Genomic DNA, 22,500 nt, shown 5'->3' with positions numbered 1-22,500 from the left:
AGAGAAGCTTTTATTATCGTCGTTCTTTCTTACTCTTATGGTGTATCTCTATGGCACATTTCTTTCCTCATATCGCTGAGAACGACTTAGTTTGAAATTCAGGAGGAAGAGAGGAAATATCCAAGACCTTCATTCTCTCTCTTTCTTTCTTTCTTTCTTTCTTTCTTTCTATCTTTCTATCTCTTTCTTTTTTCTTAACCTTAAATGTTTTCTTCAACCTTCTCCTTTTCAGATGTCATCGGCCAAGAGACAGTCTCTTTTCATGGAGCTCAGGTTTCGATAACTTTACGGGATTCGTCAACTGGGGCTTCCTCATGCTTGGAATTGGTGGAATTCGTCTGCTTCTTGAAAATTTTATCAAGTTAGTATATATATATATATATATGATATTATAGAAATAGTTCAATAACGTTAAGAATTTCAGACTTTCACGATCTCTCAACGAAAGAGTCTAAATTTACATATGAATCGGAAATAGATAAGGCTAATTATATCAACCCACCTCTTCCTCCTCTTCCTCCTCTTCCTCTTTCCTTCCTCTTCATCCCTCTCTTCCTTATCTGGTCGCTAAAAAAAATCAAGCAATCTGTTTCAAACTTTCTTTTCAACAATGTATTGTCTTCTGTTCTAATTTTGAAATAATCACAATTTCGAAAGTTTACCCTATGTACATTCACACGGATGTGTCACATATATACACGCGCACACATATACATACACGTACATGTAGGTATCTTAAATCGTTCGATAAAATCTCGTTATCGGATCGAGAATGTAAATATTGTAGGAGCTAAGATTTCACAGGGATTTTCGTATTCATAGGTTGCAAATAGCTGTAATAGAGACACTAGGGATCACTAAGAGAGACTAATATTTTTTATCTCGTGGAAAAAAGAAAAGAAAAAAAAAAAGAGAGAAAAAGGGACGCGTAAAAGGGACGTCTCGTCGTGGAGAAGCTTCTCTCGAATCGTTCGATCACTATGACCGAAGGATCTGAGAGAGTAGGGAAGAAGAAAGGATGAAAAAAAAAGAACAGAAAAAGGAAAAAGATGAAGAAAGAAAAAAAAGATAAAAGTGTCCTAAAAGTAGGGTACGAAATGTGGGTAAAACTGGGTTTCTCCGATATAAGATAGGACGTCGACGAATTGTTAGACGATCTTTTTACCAATCGACGTATAAAACATAAAAAGGGGAACTTGATACCTTGGATTTGTCTAACGAACGAACGAACGAACGAAAGAAAGAACTACCTTCTCTTGTGTGTCTTTCTATTTGATTGATGTGATTTCGATTAGATCCCTCTTTCTTTCTCTCTCTCTCTCTCTCTTTCTCATACTCTCACTCTGTCATTTCTAATTGTATTATATTATCTTTCAATACATACATACATATATATATATATATATATATATATATATATATGATTTAGGAAGATAAATAAATTGTTAATTTCTTTTTCTTTATTTTATTTTCTTTTTTTGTTTTCTATGGAGTAATCATGAACTCCAAGTGACTTGTTTGTTTCAAGATTTTTAAAAGGATGAGAAAAGTCTTGTAAGAAATTAATTTATGGCTGTAGAAAGAGAGAAAGAGAGAGACTATATTGTTCGTTGTCCTTGAAGTAAAATTGGGAGAAGTTCTTTGCGATGCTTCTTATGTATATACATATATATATAGTGTGTGTGTGTAACTATAAAAAAAAAGAAAAAATGAGGAAGAAAGAGAAAAGAGATTTTTACAAGGCGTGAAGGCGAACATCCTCTTCTCTCTTTTTCCCTTTCTCTCTCTCTCTCTCTCTCTCTCTCTCTCTCTCTCTCTCTCTTTCTCTCTTCTTATTCCACTTCTCGTTCTTCTTCTCAAGGTTGAAGGGAAGTAGGGGTTAGGGTCTTAGGTGTTAGCCTCGGCCCATGAATAATTTCAACGAGATTTTTATCGTCGTTGTAAACTCTCTACCAAGCTCGCGTTCGCTGCCCACCGAGGGCGCGTAACAGAAATTTATCACGCTCGTTAAGCGTGGAAAAACTTTGGAAGGAAGTTTTGCGACGTAATTGCTCGGTCGGCACAACGTTTTCTTGAGCTACCTCTCTGTTGCTTCTTCTCGATTCCTAGTTAACGATATTTTTCATTTCGGAATTTTCTTAAAAAATGTATATATATATATATATATGTGTGTGTGTGTGTGGGTGGGTGTGCGTGTATATATGTGTATGCGTGTATCGTAAATTATATCTGAAAATTTTTAAATTAAAAATTAATGGTTAGAAATGTCAAGATTTTAGAGATTAATTGAAAGAAAAAAAATATATATATATATATATATATATATATATATATATATAGAATGATGGAAGCTTAATTAATTTAATTATTTCTGTTGTTTCTGATTGATGATTACTTAATGATATTTTCCATTTTGATTTTTTAAATAAATATATATATATATGTATGTACATATCATAAATTACATCTGAAAATTTTTTAATCAAAAATTAATGGATAGAATGTCAAGATTCTCAAGATTAATAGAGAGTGAGTGAGAGAGGGAGAGAGAGAGAGAAAGATATATATAGAAAAAGATAGAAGTTTAATTAATTCAACTACCTTTGTTGTTTCTGATTGATGATTAATTAGAAATACCTTCCATTTTAATTTTATAAATAAATAAATACACACATATATATATATATATATATATATATATATGTCGTAAATTATATCTGAAAATTTTTATAAAAGACATTTGTAGATATTGATGGTTAATTGAAAGAGAAAAAGAGATAGAGACAGAAAGAGAGAGAAAGAGAGAGACAGATAGTTTTAGAAGAAGGTCAATTAATTGAGCTATCTCTGTTGCATTTGGGTCAATGGTATATTATATATGTATACATATAAACGATACTTTCAATTTTGATTCTATTAAAAAGTTTCGATCAAAAAAGATAAAAAATGTGAAGACGTTGAAAATTAATCGAGAAAGAAGAGAAAAAGAGAGAGAGAGAAAGAGAGAGAGTAAATGTTAGAAGGACATCTCTTTGAGAAATGAAAAAAGATAAAACGAGAGGGCTCAATTAATCGAGCTACCTTGGAAAAGAATCTCGTAGCATCGATAAAAGTCCAAAGACAAGGAGGTTGAAGTGAGAAAAATGAAGGGGATAAAAAAAAAAGGAAAAAGGTAGAAGGATATCGAGTCTTCTTCTCATCTCTCCCCTTTTTCTCTTTTTCTATTCTTTTTCTTCTTATTTTTTTCTGTTTTTTTTTTTCTTTATACTTTTTTATCACGATATGCGTCTCTTTCCATTTTTTCTTCATTTTTTATAAATATTTTTTTCTTTATTTCTTTATTTTCTTTTTCTTTTTTTTTGTTACGAAATGATGATTATGATTTCGATGATAACTATGTATATCTTTTTTCTGTTTGCACATCAAATCCTATGACGATTTTCAATTTATGATTTTTAATTATTTCGTTCGAGTAAACTTCTTCGATCTCAGATAGTCATCTTGCTCTTCAGATTATTTTTATCGTTATTATCTTTTGCGATAAACGATTATAGGTGAATGGTTTGAAAATGATATTTGCTGGAATTCTTTTGAATTTGTTTTATTTGTCGAAAGAATTGATTTTAACATCACGTCAGATAATTATTTTATTCTTTTCAGATTTTTTCTTCATCATTGTCATCTTTTATAATGAATAATTGTCGAAATTATGATATTTATTCGAATAATAAAAATCATTTGTCGTTTGTTCGATCGATCGTAATTATCGTGATTATAAGTTATAAATGGACAATAAAATTTATCGTAATGATCGAAGTATAAAAATTGCTAATAATGGTATTAAGAGATTCGTTAATGAGAGATGAGATTAAAATTCGAAATGATAAATAATTTTACAAGATAGGCTTTAACGAAGGTGACTGATGTAATCTAAACTTTGACTTCGGTAAGCGTTGATCCAACCTGATTGGCATTCTCGAATATCCCTAGTGAAATCTTATCAAGCAAAGAGAGAACTTAAAACCTTAGTCAGCGTATAAAAGGATAATGTTATTAAATCTATCCATCTATCCATCTATCCATCTATCTATAACTAACAAGATTCTCTTCTCTCGATCTCAAATAAAATTGAGAGCAAAAAGGATCATAAATTATGATTAACGGTAAGTAACAATGTAATTTTCTCCTTTCATGTATTTCCTTTTATTTTATTTCATGTCATTTTATTTGCTACTACAATTTTTGTCAATATCGGAAGGATTCAGCGACATGTAGGACAAATAAAAATCGTACATCAGGATTAAATATGATTTCACTGTGTATATCTGTGTATATGTATTTTCGAAAAATTTTCATAGGTATTAACAAATGAAATATGGCATTCAAATGTATATATACATATGTATATGCGCGTGTGTGTATATATATATATTTTTTTAATAATTCTCTCTCTCTCTCTCTTTGTATACCATGAAAAGATCTTATATTTCAATTAAAATTTCTATCCTCAATTTTATCATATAAATATTATCAATCGAAAAATAGTATTTAGAATGTATATAGTATATACTATATATACATACATACATATATATTATAATATTTGACTTTTGTAGATCATCTTTCTCTCTCTCTCTCTCTCTCTCTCTCTGTAAACCATGAAGATACCTTACATTTCAATTAATGTTTCTATCTTCCTTCTTCATCCCCCTTTCCTCTTCTAAACATCACTTCGACTCGGATACACGAACACAGAACGAACGTTTGTTCTCGACTAACGACACCGTGGACGGGCACTTGCCTTAATCGACCACAGCATTTTGCTTGGTACGCGAAGTTAGTCTGTCCGAATGTATTTTCAACCATACTCTCTCTCTCTCTCTCTCTCGTTCTCTCTCTCTCTCTCTCTCTCTCTCTCTCTCTCTCTCTCTCTCTCTCTCTCTCTCTCTCTCTCTCGAATAAGTATAATCGAGTTTATGTGCTTATATTATTGCGATAGCAACTCATACGTCAGATCATATAGTTCATATATCCTTTTAGTTTATGACATTATTCCTTTAGAAATAAAATCTTCAAGTGAATAATTTCATAAGAAAAATGTAATTATATCTAATTATTTTAATCGATATAATTCTCCTTTTCTTCTTTTTCTTTTCTTCCTCTTCGTCTTCGTCTTCGTCTTTGTCTTCTTATTTTTTTTTTGCTGTTTCTTTTTTTTTTTTTTTTTTTGGTTTCTCGTTATCTTCTTCGTTGTTGGTAGACGTGAAATTGAGGATTTTTATCATGACGCGGTGTATTAACGAACTTCAGCCAATGAAGAACGAGCATGGATTTAACGGAGCTGATGCTAGCAGGATCAACAAGGCTATTCACGGATGGATAAGAAATTTAATATCTTTTCTGTTCACGCCTCTAAAAGTAAGAAGTTTCGATAAGTAACAATATTTATTACATTTTTTAATATGTATATGTATATATATATATATATATATATATATATATATATATATATGCTTTGGTAATTCGATAATGTTTTGTAATTATTATTAAGAAGGAAATAAGATATTGATTTAGAAAGAGAGAGAGAGAGAGAGAGAGAGAGAGAGAGAGAGAGAGAGAGAGAGAGAGAGAGAGAGAGAGAGAGAGAGATTTATGTAACTAAACATGATTTAATACATAGATATGTAGATCGATTAATTATTATTACTTATTAATTTTATATATATATATATATATATATATATAGTTATATATAATTATATTAAATATATAAGAAAATAAATTTAATAGAATAAAAATGAAAATTAATTGTTTACATATAAAAATATTTGATTTATTAACGTTCATATATTTTTGTATATTAAAGATACGAGAGAATTTATTTGTTGTAATATTGAAATCGAAATATTATTCTTATTAGAAAGTATATTTTTAATGGTTCGAATCTTACAAAAGAATAAAAAACAAAGGAAACAATAAAAAGAGAAGAAAGGAAAATATTTGAAATAAAGTTTATAAAATTGCGCGTATACCTATCAGAAATAATCAATAACCACCATTATTATTCAACGTGTTTATATAAATTTTTTACATTTAAAAAAAAGGATAAAACAGATATGTCGGATATGCATATAGTATGTCATTTTTAGTATGAAAAATTCTGTGTACGTAGTACCAAGAAAATCCGATTATCATGTTTTTCTCTTTTTTCTTTTTCGATGTTGTGATTAAAAAAAAAAAAGAAAAAGAATAAAACAAAAAAAAAAGAGAGAGAAAGAGAGAGAGAGAGAGAGAGAGAGAGAGAAGTAAGTAAAAAGATAAAATCAAATATCAAAATTCGCGATACTCATGTTTCATAGATTATTTATTGAAAATGACCGAGCACGATGATGATATGCATAACCAAGAAAGAATGAAATTTATAATATTTCGGTGATCACGTCGAACAATCGCGTTATCGCATAAAATAATGAAATGACGATGCCAACGTATGATTTCGATTATTCGAACTGATCGATATTAAAAGTACGATCCATGGAGGCATAGTTCAACGAACAATCAATCACCAACGTTGGTTTGGCAAATAAATCATCGTGAATAATATGAATCATATTGATTGACGCCCGACAAATCCCATCGACTAGTAGTATGGCATCATTGACTTTCGTAAACCGCAGCATTTCAACTGTGTTTTTCATTATACGATCAAATCATCGAGATTATTGAAAATCTGAATAATTTAATCATTGACGTAATCCAAATACGGCGTTACATTCATAAACGTTTCTTTTATATAGGCTACTCGTGTTTCATGTTATTGTATATATATATATAATATTAATTTTAAATCTTCATCTTCGTATTTATTATTTTACAATAATTATGAGTTTAATAATAATTATTACATTAATATTAATTAAAAGCCTTTATTTATATATCTTTGTCAAGAGAAAATCGATTAATAATAATAGAAAACGAACGAACGAATTATTTTGTTCTTTTTTTTTTTTTATTTCAATTGTCCATTAAATTGTTCAAATGTGATAAAAAAAAAATAATCAATAGTTACAGTTTTTTATACATTTATATAAAAAGTATGATGAACTATTCTAATAATAAGAAAATTATAATTTCTTTTTTATCGAGTATTTGTCAAATTGTTGAATATGAAAGAAGAAGAGAGAAAGAAAGAAAGAGAGAGAGAGAGAGAGAGAGAGAGAGAGATCAATAGTCCCGATGTTATAGCGAGTGCAAGAGAGATAGGAAATATAGGTATAGCATTACCAAGGAAAACTCGAAGAGATTATTTTCTCGTTATAAGATGAGATGTCGATGATCGAGTTTTATTACTTCACCTTGAACAAGATCATTTCTTTATCGACACGTTAAACGATCGATTATAAGAATTTTTCTTCCGACAAACTATCCTCAATTATCGCAAACTGCATCAACGTGACTGATTGCATTTGCCACGAAATAGGGAACCAACGCGATTCGATCGACGTTCCAATAAATAATCCTCGTTCTCTTTTCTCTCTCTCTCTCTCTCTCTCTCTCTCTCTCTCTCTCTCTCTCTTTCTCTTTGTCTCTCTGTTTCACCCACTTGAAATACTTTAATTGCTTCAACCGTAAGCCTCGTTTATCATCGTTAGTCCGAACTCTCGAATCAAAGCCATCGGTCTTCGATAAACTTGTTTTTTTTTCATATTTCTTTTTTTTTTTCATTATTTCTTTTTTCCCCGTGGAAAATATCGTGATAAATATTGTGCAATTTTTAAAGATTTATACGTAGGTATCTACATGGAACGGTCGAGATCAAGATACTCGATACTTCTTTATGAATTAAATTTATTTCATTATGGTCAATCAAAATTATGAGATGTTTAATGTCTTGTCTTCGTTCTACCCATATTCTTTTTTTTTTAATATCATCGTATTAAATATCATACCTTGATCTTACATCGATTATTGATCTTCTCATCGATTATTGATCATTTTGATCCTGCATTACAATCGGATAATTCTAAAATTCATTATAAAATCAATTGATTATAAAATTTCTTTGCTTCGAAAACAAGTTCTTATAAAAGACAAATAAGAAGAAAGAGAAAAATAGAGACAGACAGACAGACAGACAGACAGACAGAACAAAAAGATATAGAAATAAATATTTTAATCTGTCTCCTTCCTAATCGTAACGACACATCGAAACATTTCATCCCTTACATTTTTTGTTATGAACGTTCTTTCGTCTCTTACTAAAAAATACTCTGTGTATCTACCTTTAAATTTTCATCAATTCTCTCTCTCTCTTTCTTTTCGAATATCATCATGCTAAGAATCACAGAAAAGACGGACGTTAATAAAAGCTCCTTTGCCCTTCGGCCCGTGCCGACGTCAGTAGTGTCAGCAACGTCGTCGTCGTCGTCTTCGTCGTTGTCGTCTTCGTCGTTGTCGTCGTTGTTGTAAGGCTGCAGGCGTTCGTTTAACACGCGTTTGCAGATGGAACGAGAATGAACGAGGAAGGAGAAGAAGAAGAGGATGGGGATGGGGATGGGGATGGGGATGGAGTAGGGTGGGGTGAGTTGAGTTAGTGTGAGGGTTCGGGGGTGAGGTTCGGGTTGGAGCGTCGGACGATAATAACGAAAAACGCGCTTTCATTTCGACACACATACACGTACACATTTTTGCGCGCATAGACACATACACAGGCGAACATAGCCACATATATACGTTTCTAAACTTCGTGTCTATTTCCTTTCTTTATCTATTTTCTTACTTTTTCTATATCTTTGTCTTATCTTTTCCTTTTTCAGATACGGGATAAGAGTGGATCCAAGGCAATGGTTTCTATTCCTGAGCGGCAAGTACGATGGTGGTGAAGAGCATCCTTCGATTTTGCTGATCGTTTGTAAGTCAATCGATAAATTACATTCGATTCTACTTTGATAAGAATATATTCTACTGCAGTGATTCTCAATTTTTTCTTTTCTTTTCTTTCTCTCTCTTTTTTTCCTTTTCTTTGGAGTAAAATTTGGAAACGCGTTTATTTTTTTTCTTTGCTACTGTTTGTGTATATATATATATATACATGTAAGATAATTTGATAAGTAATTTCAATTGAATTAAAAAGGAAAAAGAAAAATGTAATTATGTACTTCTAAACGCAAAATGTATGCATCTATGTGAGACTTACAATTAAATCACTTTCATAATCAAATCGACAAACCGGTTTTTGAGGTTCTCTTTTACATTTTCTTTTTAATTTTAATTTTATTTTTTAGCTCTTGTTCGTTAACGTACCGAGAAAGAAAAAGAGAGTGAGAGAGAGAGAGAGAGAGAGAGAGAGAGAGAGAGAAAGAGAAAAAGAAAGAGGAACGACACGTTATTTTCCTTTCATTTACTCGAGGTTTAATTATATTTTATAATTTTGAAGTAGAATTTCTCTCGAGACGGTTGGTTATTCGTAGTAGTATGAAACCGCTTATCTTGAAAATCATGAAAAAGATACGAGATATACACGTGACGTACTACGTTACGTGGGATTTGATTCTAAAAAAATTTTCCTGTTTTTTCTTATGTTTTTTCTTCCTTTTCTTTTTGGTTAATTTTTTATTCTTACTTCTCATTGTCCATTTTATATATATATATATATATATATAATAATAATAATAATATATGTGTATATATGTATATAATATAGCGATCGTTAAAACAACAACGAGTCACACACAATAATAAATCTCGATGAGAAAAAAGGCGTATGCCTGGCAGGTGTGTCGGAGACTAAAAGTCGAATTGCTGAGAGGCAACTCGTCTCATCTTGGCAAGCATCCACTGATATCTACTGACTGGAATGGAGTGGAGTGGGATTTGGAAATTAATAAAAAAAAAAAAAAAAAAGGAAAAGAAAAAAAAGCAGAAAAAAGGAGAAAGGAAAAAAAAAGAAAAAAAAGAGGAAAAAGGATGTAAAAATGAATAAAAAAAAAATAATATAAAAAAGGAAGGAAAAGAAGAGATGAGTGGAGGGGATGAAGAGGGGGGGACGTGAAAATGAAAAAAGCGTTCTGTCTGATACGAGAGATAGAAAGAGGTAAAGAGAGAGAGAGAGTGAAAGAGTATGCATATGAGAGAGAGAGAGAGAGAGAGAGAAGGATGAATGAACTGTAAAAAAGAGAGAGAGAGAGAGAGAGAGAGAGAGAAGATAGGTATGCCGATAGAAGTTATAAGAGGTTACGCCATACTTTTCATATTTTTCAAGCTAACCTTCATATTTTTAGCTATGATATTAAACGATGCTCGCATACCATTTTCTTTCTTTTTTCTTTCTTCTTCTTCTTCTTTTCTATTTATTTATTTTTGTATTTTTCTTTTCTTTTTCTTTTCTTTTTTTTTTTTTTAATAAGCCCTGTTACTATTCTCACAACTTTTTTATAGAAGTAACATATACAATCTACTTTTCTGGTCTTGTTTTTTGATGGTATTAAGTGAACAATATTTCGCTATTTAATATATATTATAATTTTATCATAACAGAAACCTTTTTGGTATATATGTTTATATATGGTTTCGTTTATTTGATGAAAATTATAATTGTAATTTATTTTTACTTGAATTAATTTTTTATTTCGTATTAATTTCATACATAAATACAGTATATTATATCTCTCGTATGTGGTTGCAGTTTTGTCAATAAATGTATTATATTTACATTTATCTCTCTCTCTCTCTCTCTCTCTCTCTCTCTCTCTCTCTCTCTTCATTTTAATCTCTCTTTCATTTTGTTATTTTGAAAAGTTGCCTTCTCGAATAATCATCCAATGGTTTACACTTGATTCACCGTGATGTTTTCGAAGTAATATTTAATTCAATCTTTATAAACCCTTTTAAATTTAGTAACAGCGTTGGATAGAGAAAGGTGGGCCCTTTTTAACGGGCATAAATTTTCTATGATGCTTAAAAATTCAGCTGTATTATCAGTCGTATTGTCCTCTCACCGAATGCATCCTTACCCAACTTGGGACTAAAAGACGTATTCTTTTTTTCTCTCTTTCTCTTTTTCGTTGGCAAACGCGAGTTGCATTGGTAACGTTGCAGCGGTCTCGTTTGTGTGCAGAATGAAGAAGAAAGAGAAAAAGAGAAGAAAAAGAAGAAGAAGAAGAAAGAGAGAGAGAGAGAGAGAGAAGAAAGAATTTGCTTGCATTATTTAGACCTAAGAGAAGGTAATGCTCATGGGAAAGTACGGTTAATAGCTCTCATATTTTAGAATCTACGTGTTCTCTATCCCTCTCTCTTTCTCTCTCTCTCTCTCTCTCTTTCTCTATCTATCTATCTCTATCTCTATCTTTCTCTCTTCTTTTTTTCGTTCTACCTTCTTGCTCACCAATGTTATTGCCGGTGTTGCTGTTAGCGTTTTAAATGGAGTAGGGGAACTATAGTAACTCCTCTCAGTTCTTTTACCAGCCTGCTCTCTTTCTCTCTCTCTCTCTCTCTCTCTCTTTCTCTCTCTCTCTCTGTCTCTGTCTCTTTTACTTTTTTACTTTTTTTCTAGAGACCACTCGGCCTTCTCTCTCTCTCTCTCTCTCTCTCTCTCTCTCTCTCTTTCTTTCTTTCTTTCTCACGAGGGTGGTCCCCGGACCAAGCATAATAATTTTCATACCGCGACCCATGCAACGAGATTGCTTTTTAAGCGGTACTCTTACGGCACCCTATCTCGGTGCTCTCGCGATTAGGGGATTAATTATTCCACGAACCATGCCACCACCACGTAGGAATTAGGTTCCTCTGGGCTTGGATTGTCGCGATTCCCTCTCACTCGAACCCCTCCCTCTCCGTCCACCTCCCATCTCCCACCCCATTCTCGACCGCCTACTCACTTTTCTTTTCTTTTCTTTTTTTTTCTTTTATCTTTTACTTGTCGACTTTTTGCCAGAGTCTCCTCCTTCTCTTCGATCACGTGCTATTTTTTCATTCCTCTATCTTTCTTTCTTTTTTTTTTTTTTGAAAAATAAAAAGGAATTATTTCAGCTTAATTTTTTGTTTTGCTTATCTCTCTCTGTCTGTCTGTTTATCTGTTTGTTTATCTGTTTGTCTTTTTAATTTTCCTTGTTCATCATCATCATCTTCTTCTTCGTTTTCATCTTCTTCTTTACGACAAAAACGGTATAGATTACCGAGATAAGATAACCATCCTCGAATCGTTTTCTATTTGTCCTTTCTTCTTCACCACGACAAACTGGTCGTAAGGGTGGGGTTGTACGAGAGCCCGTAATCAGAAACGTAACGAAGAAATCAGAGGGGTGCTTAAATTGGACTCGAATCCAATTGAAATTCTACGTTCTTTCCTTCGGGTTTTCTTCCCCAATTTCCCTCCTCTCCTCTCCTCTGTCACCCCAATCTCCCTATTTTTCTTATGTATATATGGTGTTTTAAATTAAAAAGTTGGCCGAATTAATTAGTTTCGAGAGATGTATTACCTTACTATCCTATATTATTCGTTTCATTTCTGGGTATTTTTCCTAACAAAAAAGAAAAAAAAAACGAGAAGATAAACGAAAATGATAATTATTTCGATCTCGTACTAGCGATACTATCTCTAGCTTATGTGGTTTTTATAAAGTTAAGATACTTTTTAGAAAAAAGAAAAAAAAATATCTATTCGTCGTTCATAGCTATTCATATAAAAATATTTGACCAAAATAATTAGTCTATTAGTCCAGACCGTTTCGGTACAGTTAGGATATTTTGTACAATTCAAAAAAAGAAAAAAGAAAGAAAAAGGAACAGAAAGAGAAAAAAAATTGATAGAGAGAAAAAAGATCACACGATTATGATTCTAAAATAGATGTTTCCAAATTATTTATCATCGATCCGACGTGTCATCGAAATGATATTTTCGATCGTGCTTCTCGCATGCATCTTCGTTATTCATAATAAATTCAAAATGATACTTCATTTCCCCAATAAGGTTTTTATACTTTCCAATTATATACATATATACATATAGACGTACGTAACTTTTGGTTACAATATGTCAACGTTATTATTACACCTAGTATGTCAACGAACGAGAATAATTTCATCAGCGTAATTGGGGATTTGTATTTTTATAGGACGTAATATGGTCGAACGGGTTTGGGATGGTGAATTTCAAACGAAATGAAATGTACGTGATGTTGATAAAAATAGCTTTGAAGCTAACCCCATCCCTACCCCTACATTCCTCGCCCCCACTACTGCAATGTGTTGGATTCGGTCGGCCGTAAACAGGGCTCCAAATTTTCCAGTTTTTATTCCACTCTGCCATATTTGTGGCTCATACATCGTATAGTTTATCACAGACTATCTCTTTTTCTCTCTCTTTCTCTTTTTCATTCTTATTCATCTGATTATACAAAAAAGAATAGTAAATAAATAAATCGAGTATAAGAAAAATCTTTGATCGTTTTCGAATGTTTAAATCGTGGAAAATTTATTTTTAATTTCGTACTTTTCGAAACAGATCGAGTATATTTATCTATCTATCTATTTATCCATCCATATATATATATATATATATATATATATATATATATATATATATATACTCAGACACACTACAATTGCCGTCGAGAGAGTCATAGTTTTCTGCTTGATGTGTTGCTCTAACATTTTCAAGTACTCTCTCACTCTCACTCTCACTCTCTTTCTCTTACTCTTTTACTATTTCATTCTTTTTATCACCAAACGCGAACGTTCAGAAACTCTCTTTCTCTCTCTTTCCTTCTTTTCTTTTTCTTTTCCAATTCAAAGCTTTCCACTCTCGGTCGTCGTAAAACGACGTAGAAAACTAAACGAGCGGCAGGCAGCATCGGTAGACACATTATAATCGATAATAAAGTATAGTCTCTCTATCTATTTCTCTACTTTTTTTGTTTTCTGTATCTTCTTCCTTTTTTTTTTCGTTTCCCTCGCACGACATGACAATTCTTGGATAGTGGTATAGTTTCTCGAAAATTGGATTTTAATATATAAAATAAGAGAAGGCTTGCGAATTTAGCGTATCGCGGAAGAGAAAAAGAAAGAGAGAGAAATAGAAATAGAAAGAGAAAGAAATAGACAGAGAGAGAGAGAGAGAGAGAGAGAGAGAGAGAGAAAAGGCTCGTAATTCTTGCTGGAACTTATTACGTTCATGCTTGTTGAAACTGGGTCGAGAGAGAAAGAGAAAGAGAGAAAGAGAGAAAGAGAGATTCTACTTAAGCCGTTCTCGTTCCATGTTCATAGCACAGCTCGTTCTCATTCTTCCTCTCTCTCTCTTTCTCTTTTACTCACATACATATACAGCTACACACACACACACATAGTGACAGTCATATATATATATATATACATATATATATACAGTTACGTTGTTTCATATAGAAACTACGATTTTGATCGTCGCGAGAGACCATACGTTTGAAAGAGTTCCTTTCGGAAGAAAATAGCACGGAAAGGAAATGAAGAAAGACGTGATTCCCATCGGTAGGTACTCTTCGAGCTTTTCCTACGGCTTTTCCTCGAACTAGCTAGCAACTGGTCCTTTTCTTTTCCTAACTACAATCTCCCGTCCGTTTGGTGGTTGCTTTCGACGAAGGGAGAGAACTTTCAAGACGAAAACTTACTGCTAACTTCACTGTAACTCCATGCTTTCTCTCTCTGTCTCTCTCTATCTTCTTCTCTTCCTCTTTTTCTTTCTCTCTTTCTCTCTTTCTCTCTCTATCTGGTAATGTAACGAGTGAGAGGGTAAATGAGAACCGCAGTAGTAACAATTAAGCTTAGACAGACATCAGGAACTCAGCAACATTCTAAAAGTGACTCCATCGTAAAATAATATATAAATCTTCTTATATATATATATAGATAGATGTATCAGTGTATGTAAAGAATGTATATTGAACGCGTGTATTGAATAGAAAAGAAAGAAAAAAGAGAAAGATTATGTTAATGAAAATGAGTTCTTTTTTTGAAGGACGTATTATTTAATGTTCTCTCTTTCTCTCTATCTCTTCGTGTCTCTTTCTATTAACATAATGAGTTAGATTAAGAAGTAACAAGAACTCTCTTGTTAACACTTAAGCTCAAAATTGCTCTAGTGACGTCATCATAAAATAATACGAATATTTCTTTTGATAATTACGTACATTGACCGAAGGGAGGGAGAGGAAAGCAAAAAAAAAGGGAAGAAAAAGAGAATTAAATTAATAAGAACGAATTTCCGTTTTAATTATATGTTACTCAATTCTCTCTCTCTCTCTCTCTCTCTCTCTCTCTCTCTCTCTCTCTCTCTCTCTCTCTTTCTCTATCTCTTTCTCTAGTATCATAAAGGTAAATGAGAACTCCAGTAGTAACAATTAATCTTAAACTGATGTCGGGAACGCTCATGAACTGACGTCATCGTAAAATAATACGATTCTTCTTCTCGATAATCGTGTGCTTTGATAAGAAGAAAATAAAATAACAAAAAAAAAAAATAAAAAATAAAAAAGAAAAATAAAACTTGGAAAGAATGAAAAAAAAAGAGAGAAGAAATTAAAAAGAAATGGGTACAAGTTAATGAGAACGAATTTCTTCGTTGAATAAGAACGATAAGAAACGAGAACGATGGGAGAGGCCAATTATCGGACAAGTTTTTTCTGTTAACCATTTTGTCTCTCTCTCTCTTTACACACACACGTATATACATATATACACTCCTTTCCTATCTTCGCGTCTCCGTAAAAAAAAAGAAAAAGAAAAAGAAAAAAATATATATCGGAACAATTTCGCTACGGAATCTTTTCGACGATTATACGCTTCGTCGTCGTTACGATATAATAAAGAGGAAAACGGAGAAAGAGAGAGAGATGGACTCAATGTGAGTCGTCATACGAATTACTTAATCTGAACATTGTATATATATATATATATATATATATATAGATAAATACATATATGTTTGTATGTATTATATAGATACATATGTACAAGTTGAATACAGTGCCTGAGCGCGGACTAATTGAATTAAATGAGAGATTGCACTCACTGAGAATGAATTCTGTATATGGTTAACTCTCTTTCTCTCTCTCTCTCTCTCTCTCTCTCTCTCTCTCTCTCTCTCTCTCTCTTTCTCTCTCTCAAATTCATGTAGTTAGTTATAGGTATTTATCCAATATATGTACATACATATGTATATATATATATATATATATTTTTTTTTTCGATCATCGATATTAATCATTTTAATTTTATATTCCCCGTTTATTATTTCTTTTACTTTTTTATTTTTTTACAAATCAGTAATTCATTATAATAATGGATTGAATTTAAGAATATGCATATATATGAACATACATGTGTCTATATTTTTTTGAATTTTTTTATATCAGGTGCTCATCATCAAAATGTAATATTAATTGAATATAAGTTATATTTAGTATAGCGTAATTGTACTGTGTTAAAAAATAGAAATAGAAGTAAAAGTAGTGTAATTATAATAAAATAAACTACATATTCAATATTTACATATATATATTTTTTTTTATGGTGATACGAAATTAGAATAGTTAAAAGAATAAAAGAAATAATTTCAAACATTCTATTATTATATATTGTTACTTCTTACATATACTCATATATATATTAATAGTCGAGTTAATAGAGAATGTTAAACTAACACATAGATCTTTAGTCGTACTCGTGTACTATGTGCGACAGTGTCAAAGAGAAACTTTAATTAGTACTCATAATTATTCGTAATTAGCAGTCGTCGTTCACATTGCGGGCTAACTCGTAACGCTTCTTTCTCTACGAGCGTTCTCGGTAATAAAAAAGAACAGGACAGGAGAGATAAAAAAAAAATCATACGAAAAAAAAGAAGAAAAAAAGAGAAGAAAAAACAAAAACGAAAAAGCTCGAAGAAAAAATCTACAACAATAGAATTGAAAATCATCTGCCAAATAATTTTTTATCTACTATTTCTAATCTTTTTATTTCCTTTCTCTTTTTTTCTGTTTATCATCTCTCGTTCAAAACACGGATACAAATAGATCTCTGAAAAGTTTGTAGAACGACCGAAAGTTCCTTGTAATTTCACGATTTGAAGATACAAAAATTGAGATACAAAAAACTAAACTATTACGTAGAAGAGTAATCGGATTTTTAATGTCACCTAAGTACTTTCGACTTACCTTTAGTATTTACTTGTATCACGTGTCCCTTCTTATTCTTCATCATCGTGTAATAGATCCTTTATATTGAAGTTAGTCCTGATCGTTCCAATCATCCTTTTGATCGCTCCAACACATACACACACACATATGCTTGATCCTTACGTTTAAGCTCGGATTATTAAACAGATGGTTTTTGGTGAGATACCCAGAGGATTTTAGACGAGAGTTACGCTGTTTTCGTTTGTAGAAAATCAGATGGATTTCCTTTGAAACGTTTAATACAAGGAAAAGTAAAACGATAACGTCATTTTTTTGTTAATAACGATTTGAAAAAAAAAAGAAAGCAAGAAGAAAACACGGAAATAAAATCACAAAAACTCGATAATCGAGCGATTGTTTTTTCTCTGAAAACATTCTTTTCTCTGAAAAAATACTAAAAGATCGAAGATTTTCGATCTAATCAATCAAATAATAGAAGGAAAAAAGAAAAAATAATGTAATTTGTTACTAACCATTTAAAAAAAAAAAAAAACAAAATCACGCGGACTCGATGATCGCGACCAAATGTTCTCTTTCCTTTACTTTTATTTTTTTTCTGTTAAAAATAACAAAAGATCGAAGAATTTCTATTCGATCGATCGCATATTTTGAATAACTTCGTCGAACGAGTCGGCGCCGAATTTCGTGGTGAAATTCTTTTTTTTTTTCTTTCTTTCCTCCTTTCTTTTTTTTTCCCCTTAAACTCTTGCATCCCGTAATCGAGTTTATCAGTTTTCTTCTCTCTCTCTCTCTCTCTTCTCCTTGTCTTCATTTTTATATCTTCTTTTTTTTCTCTCTCTCTCTTCTTTTTTTTCATTTTTATATCTTCTCTCTCTCCCTCTTTCTCTCTCTTTTTCTTTATTTTTATATCTTCCTTCTCTTTCTCTTTCTTTTTCCTCAGGCTGTTACTTCGAACCTTCAACGAGTCGAGACACTCGAAGAGAGATAGAAAAGACTTAGCGAGGAAAAAAAGTAAAAGTCTTAATTAGTGGCTGAGATCCGAGAGGTGCTCGAGGGTGGAAGTCGATTACCCTCAAGCTTGCGGGTACCTATCTCTTTCTCTGTCTCTTTTTCTCTCTTTATCTCTCTCTCTCGCTCTCTCTCTCTTGCTCTCTCTTGCTCTCTCTCTCTCTATCTATCTATCTCTGTCTCTTTCTTTCTTTCATCGGTCTCATCCGTTTTCACTCATTCTAGCCGATTTTCCTTTCCTTTTCTTTTTTTTTCTCTTCTTATCTCAACCATCTCCACCCCCTTCATCTGATCCCCTCGTCATACAAACGTCTCACCTCTTTCATAGAAAATATTATTCTCTCTTATTCGTTATCTATCTCTCTCTCTCTCTGTCTCTCTTTTTTTCTCTCTTCTTTTCCTTCTTCTTCTTCTTCTTCTTCTTCTTCTTCTATTTCATCTAAATTTCCAGATAAATTCGATTCCATAGATTAATTTAAATGGAATGGCCGGATCTTACATTTTACAAACTATCGAATTTTCGAACGTAGCTAATGATTTCCATACCGTTCGAATTTTATCATCGGGATATACACGCGATTATACAATATCGAGATTTATCGAAATTTGATCTTTTCTTCTCTCTCTCTCCCTGCTTCTCTTTGTCTGCTTCTCTCTGTCTGTCCTTCTCTTTCATTATAATTTCTCTCTATTCCGGTAAATACATCTGGTCGACGTAGAATTCGATGAAAAATTGAAATCGTTTGGAACATTGTTTTCCGAAGGGACAACAGTCGTTCGTTCGATGTCGTGTCAAATAGAAAGTGAAGGAGATCAAACGTAGAGGTGGAAGGGGTGGTAAAAAAAATTAAAAAAAAAGTTCAACGCGTGTATATTTTTATATATTTATATATATATATATATATATATATATATATATTTATGTATGTATATACATACATTTATTTCTCTCTCTCTCTCTCTCTCTCTCTTGATATGCATGTGTGTGGTCAATGTATATGAAAATTACATGAAACTCGGTAACTGGCTTTGATGGTAGAACACAAACGTGGCGTAGCCATTGCTGTAACTGCAACATCAACAGCTTCGGATCCTACTACCCTTTCATATCTTCTCGTGTAATGCACATTCAACAAAGGATAACTTTTTTTTAATCGTTTTTTTTCTCTTTCTTCTCTTCCTTTTTTTTGTTTGTTTGTTTGTTCGTTTGTTTGTTCGCTCGTTTGTTGGTTGGTTCGTTCGTTCGTTCGCTCTTCTTTTTTTCCTTTTTATTTATTTATTTATTTATTTATTTATTTATTTAATTCTTTTGCATTTAATCATCCTCCTTTTTTGGAGAACAAATACAAGAGTCTCCTCTCTATGTTTTGTTTGGGTGGAACTATGGGATCTCGAGGGAGGAGGCAGGGTCTGGTAAACATGAAAAAAATGAAAAAAAAAAATGAATATATAAACGAATTTCCATGACATAAAGGGTTTTCATTAATATCTATTAGTCAGCTGTGTCCGATTTGAAAGTTCGAGCCTTCTCTCCTCCCTTCTCTCTCTCTCTCTCGTTATCAAAAGAACGAAAGATATAAAAATAAAACAAAAACAAACAAAGAAAAAGAAAAATCAAAAAGTATATATCGAATGGCAGGAAGAGAAAGTAATACCTCACCCCTCTGATCCTTTCACCCCTTCTCTCTCTCCTCACTCTCCACCACGTTTTACGTTCTGATATATGAGAAGTCATTTGTTTTCATTAATTATAGTCAGAGTAGAAACACATTCACGTGAGTTCGGCATCGTGGCAAGGCCGATACGTTTTCAAAACTGTCAATATCGATGTGTATACGTTTCTGTGTATGTATGTATGTATCTATGTGTGTGCATGCGCAGGTGAATGATGCGCGTGTATATTCTCTCTCTTTCTCTCTTTCTTTTTCTCTCTCTTTCTCTTTCTCTTTCTCTTTCTCTTTCTCTTTCTCTTTCTCTCTCTCTCTTTCTAGTCGCTGTTAGTTCGGAGTACAACCGGTGAATTTTCGTTCTCGTTCATTTCTAACAGGTAGAAACTCCCTTATGTGGCTTCTCTATGGGAATAGAGAACATGGCTAGGGCGTAACTTGGATTTCAATGGTTTAATAGTTTGATGTTCTAGGAAAATTTGGTGATAATTATTCGGATTATTTCGAAGGCACGTTATACGTGAAGACGTGAAAGTGAAATGAATTGAACTCCTTGATGATTTTTAGAATTTTGGATGATATCGAATGAATTTTAATAGTAGAATTTATTGTTTGATATGGTGGTATATATATGTATATTTTTTTGTTATTATTTTTTATAGATTTATTTAATTTTCAATGAGAATTTTGATTTATCGCGATAGTGTATATTCCCGAATAAAATTAATAGTTCAATTTTGTAAGAAAATTCTGTTTTTTTAATCATTCTTATCGTCTTAAGATGAAAGTGAAATGAAAGAAAATTAATTGGATGGTTTGTAAATAATTTTGAATATATTATGTAGATTTTAGTATAAGAGTTAAAGCTCCGTTTTCTTTAACGTAGAACATCGAGTTAGAGAATAAATTCATTAGGATAAAATTAAAATAATGTATGTCTGTACATCTTAATAGTTTTTATATATGTAATATTAATAATGACTATATATATATATATATATATATATATATATATATATATATATATATAATACACGATCTAATTCGAGCAAGTCAAATGTAATTTAATTTAGTTGGATGAAAGAAGTGTGTGTATACTTGCATGCATGAATGAATGCATGTATAGATATATGTATGTACATGTCTGTCTATATATATTTAAGTATGTGTTAAATATATTTATATGTATATATGTTAAAGCTAGGACATATCTTTTTCTACGTGATATCTGCAAAACATCGAACAATATCGATCGAATGTTCAAACTTATCGATTAAAAGTGCTTTCCTACATATACCTATACATACACACACACACATATATATGTATATATGTACATATGTACGTAGAACGTATGTGTACATTCTCGTTATTCTCGAATTGGAAGTTACATCGTAAACGAACGCACGAATTTTAATTAAACTTCTTTCCACATTCGTTGATACACCAAATACGGTACGTCCGATGTACAAATCGAATTCGACTTTCGGTATGACGTTCAGAAAGATAATTATTGGAAATGGTTTCCTCTTCTGTAAAAAGAGATAGATAGATAGATAGATAGATAGATAGATAGATAGATAGATAGATAGATAGACAGATAGATAGAGAGAAAGAGAGAAAGAGAGAAAGAGAGAGAGAGAGACAGAGAGAGACAGAGATCGACTTTGAAATACCAATTTCACAAAGATTCTAATTGATACGACGGCATGTTAACAAAATGTAATATGGGAAACGCATATCCGTCTATGCCAATTAGTAATTAATACGTTGGAGATAATTGACGGGTAGAGATTTCAACGAGGGGAGTGGTGGGATGTGGGGTATGGGATATGAAGCTGGCAGGTGCTGGGTATCAACGTTATCTACTTTTTTTTTCTTTTTTGCTTTTTTTCTTTTTCTTATTTTTTTTCTTCTCTCTCTCTCTCTCTCTCTCTCTCTCTCTCTCTCTCCCTCTCCCTCTTTTTATACACTCACGAGTTTGAACTTCCAATTTACAGATGTCACTCTTTTTCCTTCCTGTTTCTGCTCGGCCACATTTACGTGTATTGTAAATTCGATCTACAATGATATTAACATCTACATGTAATTTAAATGTGTGGAGATAACAAAGAGAAAGAGAGAGATAGAGAGAGAGAGAGAGAGAGAAAAGGGTTGAGATGTCGACAGGTGCAGTTATTCTCGCTTGGTTCACTCTCTCTCCTCCCTTATGCCTCTCCCGTTTCCATCTCCCTCTTTAGAAAAGCCTTTAATTGTGACTAATTCGTCCTAATTGCCTGTTTTGCATTTTACACGCGTCGTTAAAACGACCCTCACGTAACACTGGCCATTTCGACCTTTTTCTTACCTTTTCATGCTTTTGTTATTTATTATTATTATTAATATTATTACTGTTATTAGATATTATTATTACTATTGCTATTATTATTATTATTATTATTATTATTATTAATACTATTATCACTATTATTTTTACTTATCATTGGGAGAAAAAGAAATTTAGAGAGACATTTGAAAAATTCACGAGTATTTCTCCTCTCTTTTTTTAAATGCATACATGTCGCTATTAATGTGAAAAACAAGTCTTGAGATGAGAAATAATAATAATAATAATAATAATAATAATAATAATAATAATAATAATAATATCGATGATG

At 31.9% G+C, this 22,500-nt stretch overlaps 1 protein-coding gene across 7 annotated transcripts in view; it reads left to right on the top strand.

Moving 5' to 3' along the window:
* The window catches only part of LOC127071053 (diacylglycerol O-acyltransferase 1), a 135,621-nt gene that overhangs the window by 36,854 nt on the left and 76,267 nt on the right, over nucleotides 1-22,500 (top strand). For 6 of the 7 annotated variants that reach the window (XM_051009868.1, XM_051009870.1, XM_051009864.1 and 3 more), the window contains 2 exons: nucleotides 233-361; nucleotides 8,817-8,911. In XM_051009868.1, the coding sequence (XP_050865825.1) occupies nucleotides 233-361; nucleotides 8,817-8,911 (224 nt within the window). The remainder of the gene's footprint in view (nucleotides 1-232; nucleotides 362-8,816; nucleotides 8,912-22,500) is intronic. The other variant, XM_051009869.1, reaches the window with a different exon arrangement.

This window comes from Vespula vulgaris, chromosome 20 (genome assembly GCF_905475345.1).
Source record: "Vespula vulgaris chromosome 20, iyVesVulg1.1, whole genome shotgun sequence".
Taxonomy (NCBI): Eukaryota; Metazoa; Arthropoda; class Insecta; order Hymenoptera; family Vespidae; genus Vespula; species Vespula vulgaris.
The sequence above is the reverse complement of the archived record's forward strand: the minus strand, read 5'-3'. Positions and strand labels throughout refer to the sequence as shown.